This window comes from Entamoeba nuttalli (genome assembly GCF_000257125.1).
Source record: "Entamoeba nuttalli P19 unplaced genomic scaffold asmbl_5990, whole genome shotgun sequence".
Lineage (NCBI taxonomy): Eukaryota > Evosea > Mastigamoebida > Endamoebidae > Entamoeba > Entamoeba nuttalli.
Window position 1 is genome coordinate 17,510 of NW_008577814.1, and position 8,750 is coordinate 26,259.

Sequence of the window (8,750 nt, forward strand, 5' to 3'; positions counted from 1 at the left end):
AGTCGAGATGGTAAATTCTTCCATATTGATTTTGGACATTTTCTTGGTAATTTTAAATCAAAATTTGGAGTTAAAAGAGAAAGAACACCATTTAAATTTACTCAACATTTTGCTAATGTTCTTGGAGGTAAAGGGTCTCCACAATTTGTTAAATTTGAAGAAATTTGTATGAATGCTTTTGTCATTATAAGAAAACATGGTCCATTGTTTATTTATTTATTTAGATTAATGCTTGCTACAGGTATTCCTGAATTACAAAGTGCCAAAGATATTGAATATATGAGAAATATGTTCATGTTTGATAAAAATGATGATGAGGCTAAAGAGGCATTTAGACAACTCATTTATAAATGTCTTGATGCTTGGTCTCAAACTGTTAATGATTTGATTCATGACTTCGTACATTATAAATGAGTTAAGTTCACTCCAATAAAAAAATCATTTAGTTTTATTCTTTTTTTTTATTTTATAACTTCAATATTATTATAGTAGATAAAACTAAAGAACATGATATTATTGATATGTTAAATCGTTTTGAAAAGTATAATTGATCAATTGTTTAATTTATCTACAAAATAATTATCCAAAATTTTATATTCTTTTAAATTGTGTAAATTTGACTTTTAAGTTGTAATACAAGTTCATACAAAATAAAAATGATTGTATTAAATAAACTTATTGATTATCTTACCATTATCCTTATCAAAATTGATACTATAACTATATCAAAAAAAAACATTCTTTTTAGTAGTAAAACAGATATTTAAAAGTGTTAATAAATCAAAAGCTAAATCTAAAAATGTTTTCTTTTTATTATAATGTAATTTCGAATTTTAAGGTAAAAATTTTCATCTATAAATATTTTTTTAGGCTGAAACAGTTTGATATTTTTTACAACTTTTTCTTTCAATAACTTCTGGTTATTAGATTAAAATATTTATGCCTATTTTAACTCCTTGAGTTAAAAATAAACAAATTATATAACATGATATTAGGAGAAAAAATTACATTGAAGGAAAAAAAAACTCCTTATTCTAAAAATGAATTTTCATTGAACAATTCTTCTTTAAAAGATAAAAATTCAATAGAATATGAAAATTGGTTCTCAGAAAGAACTATGAAGTTACACTTATGTTAAGTGTAAACAGTTTAGATGCATACACATCAATGCCAAATCTTCCAACTACATTTCCAAAAATAACAAGAAATTCTATGTCATCTCAAATGTCTTTAGCTAAATCAGGTCAATTACTTCATACTAATAAAGCATTTAGAATTCCTTATAGATTAATAGTAAATGGTCATGAAAATAGAAAAAGTGATGACTCTTCTCAAATATTTGCTACACCAAGAAGAAGTTCAACACATACACCAAATGTAGAAGTTACTCAACTTACATTACAATTAAGAAAATTAAATGCACTTCAAAGTAGAATTGATCATAAAGATGTAGATATTAAAATATTGATTTTATTTCAATCAATTATTAGAGGGTATTTAACAAGAAGAGTCTTTGGTATAAAACTTATGACTAAAAGAAAAGCTGCATTAATGGAATTCTTAACTACTGAAGAAAGTTATAGTAATAGAATGAATGAAGTATGTAAAAAGATTTACAAACCATTATTAACTTTAAGTAAAAATAATCGTTTATTGGTTGAAAAAGCATTTTCAGTATATCAAGAAATTAGTGTAAATTCACAAATATTTTGTAATATAATGAATGATGCAATGAAAAATTATACAGTATTTAAGAATGTTTCTTGTCATCTTCTGGAATGTGTTGAATATTTAAGTCCTTATATGACTTATGTTATTGATAGTGAAAATTCAATAAAAGCAGAGAAAGAGTTAGAAAAGTTATCAATTACTACTCAAGTGTTATCTATTGTCAATGAAGGTAAATTACAAAATAGAAGATTAAGTGGATTACTACAAGAACCTTCAATGAGAGTTATGCAATATCCAATGCTTATAAAAGAGGCATTAAAATATACTCATCCAAAACACCCTGATTATTCTACATTAAAAGAAGCATATAAAATATATTATTTCTTTACTACTTTAATTAATTCAAGATGTAAACAAAAAGATTTATTAAATGAATGGGGAAATCTAACTGGTCAACCAGAAATTAATATAAAAGGAAGGTATTGTCTTGGAGTCTTTGATTTAATTCCAAATGGTATTGTAAGAAGAAAGTCATATAAAAAGTTGCTTGTTTGTAATGACATTATATTTATTGTTGTAGATAATTGTAAAAAAAGTTTCATTGACTTAACTGAACCTCAAACATCATTTACTATTGAACAGTCTTTAAAAATTAATAATACAACAACAGTTCAATTAAAATATCCAGACATTCTTGAAATTACTACAAATTCTGAACTTATTTCAAAAAAGTTCATGAAAATAGAAGAACGTGATGAAGCAATGAAACAAATTGAAGCCTCTGTATCTGATAAATTTTTTGATCTAACTAACACTAAACAATGGATAACTCTTTTTACTCGTATAAATAAAAAATTTGGAAATCAATTATAATTTAAATTCTATTATCACTTAAAGTAGTAAATATCCAATTATTTTTATTGAGTCTTATTGAAATTAAATAAAAGTACAACTTGTCAAAAACTTGAGCAATAACAATATATAAAAATAAACATTCTATTTATTGTATAAGATATTAGTTTGAGAATATTTCTCTTACAACTAATTTTAAAAAAAATTAATCAAGTTAAGTAAATAAAGTGAAATATTCAGGAACATTTAAAAATACTTATGACTCATAGAGACAAAATTGAATTACAAAAATGAAAACAAGAAAATTAATTTTAACAAATATTTTTTATTTTCCCTTTTTCTTGGTAAATTTCTCTACTCTTCATTTATCAAATTACAAATTATATTTAAAATGGTTGTTTTAAGTCTAAAACATACTTCATAATATTGCTATTTCTAAACCACCGAATAGTATTAAGTTGGTTTTATCATATAGTGTTGAGTTAGTCTTCAAAAAAGATATAAAATAATATAAATTAAAAAACAAAATTGATATACAATCTCATTTATAACATTAAATTAATAGTTCAATAAAGAATAATAACTTATTTGCTTTACATAACATTCATTTTAATAACATTTTTATGAAAAAAATGTAATTGAATTAAAATACAATTATGACTAGATTTCTTCATATTAAAACCTATTTGTAATATTTTTATGTTATTCTTTGCATAGATATTAAAGAACTAACTAACTTTCTTTATGGAGTCGATCATTATTTTCTTCATTTCCAGTAATTGTTTTCGTTTTTGTCTGTTCATCGTCCCAATCAATAAAATAGTCTTCTGGATGATAATTTCTCATCACAATATCTATATATTCTTGTCCAAAGTAATTATGCATCTTTCGAGAAATTGGACATACTTGTTCTAATGTTGACCATTTAATTTTTTGACCTGTTTGTTTGTGATACAATTTTCCTTGGGCAATAGCCCATGCAACTGCCGTTAATCTATGACTTTCAATATCTTTTCTAATACTTTCATTAATAGACCTGAAAAATCCTTCGAATGCAGGATTAAGGAAATGGAAATGAGAAGAATTATAATACATATAAGCGTTGTGCCAATGTTCTGGAGTGTTAAGAGAGCCATCTCTTCCTCTTTGTTGAATAAAATCCATTAGCATTTCTTCAATTTCATGACCAATTCCAAGTCCTGGGTGAATTTGACCAGGGAGGACCATACATCCTTTCTTAGGCTGAATTCTATAGTCTTGGAGTCTCAACCAATCAATGACTGTTAAATCTAAATCATGCCCACCCAATTTTTTTTTCATAAACTTAGTTCCTTCTTCAAAAGCTTCTTTCATGTAGTCTGGAGTTGATATTTTTTTTGCATTAGACACATTAAATTTACTATTTACACGAAGGAACAATTGACAAATTAAATTATGAGAGTCTTTTTTTTCATTAAAAACATACATCTGGAAGATGAGTATAAACGAAACTTTTTTCTTTTATTTCAAAGAAAATCTTAAATAATTTCATTGTTTTTTTTTTCTTAGAGAAAGAAATATTGAAGTTAATAAAACCTTTCAATACAAAAAAGAAAAAGAATAAACAAACTTTATGTACATAATAATCAGATGTGTCAAAATCAAAAATTAAGTCATTGAGATTTTTACTTTGAAGAATTTGTTCAATACTATATCCTGCATTTGATCCATTTTTAACTTTATATTTCATTATTTTATTAATCAACTCATTGTGGTCAAAATAATTTAAGAACTTATTAGAATTCTTGGGAATATTACTAAGACCTAAAATATCTTCATCATCAAAGATAATAATATTATTGTCTATAGAGTCAGCACGTAACATTGTTCCAAATAATAAATTTGATATTTTTTGACATATTTCAGAGAAGAAACTTTGGATTAAAACCCATAAAAAACATCCATCCCCTTTTTGTTTTTCACTGAAAAGGAAATCTTCTTCAGAATTCATAAGTTGCTTGAATATTTTTTAAGTTTTTAGTTTCTTTTTTGTCAATCACTCTATTTTTTCTTTTTTTTTTTGTTAAATTCTAAAAAAAATCTTTTAAAGAAATTAATCAACTAATACGAAAATGAGAATTTTATTATTTCTTTCCAACTTTCTTTGCTGGTTGAGCTTTTGCAGCCTCTTCTCTTGCATTTTTCACAGACTCTGCAACTGCTCTAATTAAAGTAATTCCTAAAAATTGAATTAATACTCTAATTCTCTAAAATGAAAAAATTCATCACCACAAACGATTTTTAAATGATGTAATATTAACTCCATTTTCATCTTTTAATTGAATACGAACTCTTCCCATAACCCATTGTTGTCGTGAATATCTTTGTTTCTATTATTAAGTATCATATTTTTCTAATTAACTAGAGTGAAATGAAAAGACAGATAAAGGTAGAAATACTCTGTCGAAAAGAAAAAATATAAATCCAAACTTCTAGAACAAAATTAACCTTTAATGTTTCACATGCTTTTTTCAGATCAAACACATTTGGTTGTTTAACTGAAACTTCCTTAGAAACTTTTCTTCCTTGAGCTATAGTTAACTCACTATCAATATAAGCTGGATAAATAACAATCCATCTTGAGGTGTCAACTTTTTGTTGTGTTGTCATTTGCTGTAATAAATATAAAGTAATTTTTATTAGTTCAGTAAATTAAAAAAATTGATAAAGAAAAGAGACTTAAAATGAGCTTTGTTCAATCTATTCAAGAGTCAGTATGTAAATTGAAAAATAAAAACAAGATTTATCTATTATCATTCTCCAAAGTATTTAAAAAGAGTTGATAATTATTAAACAAAGAAAAAACAAAATTTCATCATTAAAAAAGTAAAATAAAAATAGTCTCACAAAAATTCAATTAGAAGAACACTAGTAGTAACCAAATTAACTATTTCATTAATTCCATTACTGAAGCAAATTGGACATCTGTTTCATTACGTAATTTGTAAATACCTTCAACAATTGACAACTCAGTAGCTGTGGTATCCATACCAACAAAGCCACACCAATCATTAACAATCATACCAGAACCAAGTAAATCACTTCCACGATTAACTGTTCCAGCAACTAAAGGTACTTGAAGAATTGTACCAATTTCTTCTTGTTCTTGTTGAGTAGTATTTGGTGCAAGCATTGCACCTTTATTAGTGATAACAGAATAAGTGCCAACAAGAGGATTTCCTCCAACAGTATGTCTAAATACTTCAACTCCAAGAACATCAGCAATAATTTCTTCTGTTTCTCGATCAATTTCTGGGTGAACAAGAGCAACATAATCGTTGCATGCAATACAATTTCCTAATGCAGACATTCTTTCTTCAACTCGTTGAACAACAACATCATCTGGTAATGAATTTCTAAGATGTAATAATTCTTGGTCATTACATGTATTTGGCAATAACAATCCTTTTCTATTACCAACAGCTAATCTTCCAATAATTCTCAATCCACCTATGGTTGCTTCTACACAAGGAATTTTTGGTGAGACTTCTTGTTCAATAATTTTGTAACTTGATGAACCTCCTGGAGCAGTAATACAATATTTATTTGTGAGTTTAGTAAATACTCCAATATCAGTACTATTTTCATATTCAGCTCTTAATGCCATTTGATCTTTTTTAACTGAAAACTTTTTAGTCCTTTTTTTCGTTACGACAGATTCCTTTATGAACCCTTCAGGGTTTTTTTCTTTTTTAATTTTACTTTTAATTCATATTTTGAGGCTTGTCTTTGAGTCTTGTCTCCCATTTGTCGAGAAATAGCTTCTCATGAGAAAAAGCATTGACAAGTAATTTATTATTGACGTGAGAAAAAAAAGAAACAACATCATTTAAAAACAAATGATTTAAAATTAATATTTTTTAATTGTAGATTGAGAAGGATTTAAAAGTGAATCTAAATACCACTCTTTACAAACAAACAAAGCAACAAAAACTAAAATAATATTTTGTATGCAATTATGAATAGAAGAAATGAAGAATACATTATTTGAATGATCAAGACACTTTCTGCAATGAGTTGTTTCAAACGAGCAGACTAATTCACTTTTAATATATTGGCATTTTTTAGATAATTTCCCTTCTAATTCAAAACATCCACAATTTGGATTTATAAGGTCCAAACAACAAGTATTTTCTTTTTCTATTTCAAAAATACTTTTATTATCCATTTTAATGAAAATGTCTATTTCATTTTTTCCTAAATTCAATGTAGTTAAAGTCCCAATTAAAGAGAAAACTGATAGAAATACAAAAAATAATCCCCATACCTTTGTTATTGAATATTGATAATTTAAAAGAAGAAGTATTAGTAAAGAAAACACTCCAACAAATAATATTAATAAATCTACTACTAATGATAAGAAAAACGATATTCTTCTATAATAGAATAATGGTTGTTCATTGAAAAAGATTAAAGATTCATAACCATTAATACTTTGTAATATAAGTCCATAAATAATAATGTCAAGAACCTATAATCAATTATTATTTATAAATAAAAAAACATAATAAAATGACAAACAACTACAAATAGTATTTTTATCATCCAATGTTTTATTCCTAAATTGAAAATGTTAACCATTACTTCTTACAATTTGTTTTTTAGTTTTTAGTTTAAAATAATGAGTGGAAATAAAAGTTGATAGTTTAAATCCTTTTCTTTTTTATTGTTAAGAATGTAAAAAGAATAATAACGACTGAATATCTAAAGTAATATATTAAAGTATATAACTTAACATAAGGGGATATGAATAACACCTAAAAACCTAATCTTCTTTTTTCATTTTTTAATTAACTTTATTCAATTAAATGTCATAAATTCAAAAAATGAACTTAAAAATATAAATAATAAATGGATATTGAAGAAGTAGAAGTAGAAACTGTTACTTCTATAGATCAGTATGAATGCCAAAATACTGTTGAAAGAGAAAAGGCATATACAAGATATATTATAAGACATAATTTTTTGACTTATTCATTTAATCCAGAAATACATATTAAATGGTTAACTTTATCTATTCATAAACCCCTTCCATCAGGGTTTATTTCATTAGACTCATCAACTCCATGGATATTATATTGGACTCTTAATCCATTAAGGTTATTTGGATATAATGTAGATAAATATTTGAATGAATACACTGAGGCTTTAAGATTAATAACACTTCCAGATGGTGTAATACGAGGGTCACAACAAAGTATTCCAATTGTTGCAGGTTGTTATTCAGGAATATGTGCAATGATAGATATTGGAACAGTGAATGCTTACCAGTTAATCAATAGACAAAACACATATAATTTTTTGATGTCTAAAAAGTTTCCTGATGGTTCTTTTGAAATGAATTGTGATTCTGGAGATATTGATACAAGGGCTTGTTATTGTGCAATATCTACTGCGTATGTATTAAATATTCTTGATGATAATTTAAAACAAGGGGTTGCTGAATGGTTATTAAAATGTCAAACGTATGAGGGAGGGTTTTCTGGATGTCCAGGAGGTGAAGCACATGGAGGATATTCATACTGTGCTGTTGCTGCACTAGCTTTATTAGGTAGAATAGATGAAATAGATATTAACAAATTATTAAGATGGTTAATCCAAAGACAAAAACCAATTGAAGGGGGGTTTGATGGAAGAATTAACAAATTAGTTGATGCTTGTTATACATTTTGGCAAGCATCTATTTTTGGTATTCTGAAAAAGTATTCTAAAACATTCCAAGCATCTCCTGTTTTCCCAAACGTTGATAAACTTCTTGATTACATTATTTTAGCTTCTCAAAATAAGGACGGTGGATATAGAGATAAACCCTCTAAAAGACCTGATTTGTACCATACTAACTACGCTTTATCTGGAATTTCTTCAATATTACATGCTTCTAATCATCAAATGAAAAATACAATTCGTCCAATTGAACCTGCTATGGGAGTAGACCAATTTTATTTTGATAAAGCTTGTGAGTATTTCCGTTCGCTCTAATTCATTCTTTTTAGTTAAAAGAATCATCTTGTTAAATTCTTTTATTCAATTCAATACATCTCAGATATTCATTATATTTATACTTGATGAATATCTTTTATCTATTTATCATCCCTCTTACTATTTCTATGATGACACTACTTCAAATTAAAAGGAAGAATAAGAAAGAAAATTTTACCAAACCAAATATTGAATAAAGAAAGAATCAA

General features: G+C 25.8%; 8 protein-coding genes across 8 annotated transcripts in view; 4 read left to right on the top strand and 4 right to left on the bottom strand.

The window, feature by feature from the left end:
* Positions 1 to 172, top strand: part of ENU1_145210 (phosphatidylinositol 3-kinase, putative) — a gene marked incomplete at both ends in the record, with an annotated part of 2,847 nt that extends 2,675 nt beyond the window's left edge. The window contains one exon of the mRNA XM_008860459.1: positions 1 to 172. This exon is cut by the window's left edge and continues 2,675 nt beyond it. Within this exon, the coding sequence (XP_008858681.1) occupies positions 1 to 172 (172 nt within the window).
* Positions 173 to 228: 56 nt separating this feature from the next.
* ENU1_145220 (phosphatidylinositol 3-kinase, putative) lies at positions 229 to 414 on the top strand (the record flags this gene model as incomplete). The annotated part of the gene is made up of 1 exon (XM_008860460.1): positions 229 to 414. One exon carries the CDS (start codon positions 229 to 231, stop codon positions 412 to 414), a length of 186 nt encoding a protein of 61 aa, XP_008858682.1.
* A 717-nt stretch (positions 415 to 1,131) lies between these two features.
* Positions 1,132 to 2,544, top strand: ENU1_145230 (Rho guanine nucleotide exchange factor, putative; the record flags this gene model as incomplete). Its single annotated transcript, XM_008860461.1, has 1 exon — positions 1,132 to 2,544. The coding sequence occupies one exon, from the start codon at positions 1,132 to 1,134 to the stop codon at positions 2,542 to 2,544; it is 1,413 nt and encodes a 470-aa protein (XP_008858683.1).
* Positions 2,545 to 3,255: 711 nt separating this feature from the next.
* Positions 3,256 to 4,513, bottom strand: ENU1_145240 (hypothetical protein; the record flags this gene model as incomplete). The annotated part of the gene is made up of 2 exons (XM_008860462.1): positions 3,256 to 3,990; positions 4,133 to 4,513. The coding sequence occupies 2 exons, from the start codon at positions 4,511 to 4,513 to the stop codon at positions 3,256 to 3,258; spliced, it is 1,116 nt and encodes a 371-aa protein (XP_008858684.1).
* Positions 4,514 to 4,646: 133 nt separating this feature from the next.
* ENU1_145250 (SRP19 protein) lies at positions 4,647 to 5,172 on the bottom strand (the record flags this gene model as incomplete). Its single annotated transcript, XM_008860463.1, has 3 exons — positions 4,647 to 4,741; positions 4,799 to 4,892; positions 4,993 to 5,172. The coding sequence occupies 3 exons, from the start codon at positions 5,170 to 5,172 to the stop codon at positions 4,647 to 4,649; spliced, it is 369 nt and encodes a 122-aa protein (XP_008858685.1).
* Positions 5,173 to 5,449: 277 nt separating this feature from the next.
* On the bottom strand, positions 5,450 to 6,169 carry ENU1_145260 (translation initiation factor eIF-6 protein; the record flags this gene model as incomplete). Its single annotated transcript, XM_008860464.1, has 1 exon — positions 5,450 to 6,169. One exon carries the CDS (start codon positions 6,167 to 6,169, stop codon positions 5,450 to 5,452), a length of 720 nt encoding a protein of 239 aa, XP_008858686.1.
* Positions 6,170 to 6,412: 243 nt separating this feature from the next.
* On the bottom strand, positions 6,413 to 6,730 carry ENU1_145270 (hypothetical protein; the record flags this gene model as incomplete). The annotated part of the gene is made up of 1 exon (XM_008860465.1): positions 6,413 to 6,730. One exon carries the CDS (start codon positions 6,728 to 6,730, stop codon positions 6,413 to 6,415), a length of 318 nt encoding a protein of 105 aa, XP_008858687.1.
* Positions 6,731 to 7,413: 683 nt separating this feature from the next.
* ENU1_145280 (protein farnesyltransferase beta subunit, putative) lies at positions 7,414 to 8,541 on the top strand (the record flags this gene model as incomplete). Its single annotated transcript, XM_008860466.1, has 1 exon — positions 7,414 to 8,541. The coding sequence occupies one exon, from the start codon at positions 7,414 to 7,416 to the stop codon at positions 8,539 to 8,541; it is 1,128 nt and encodes a 375-aa protein (XP_008858688.1).
* Positions 8,542 to 8,750: the final 209 nt, after the last annotated feature.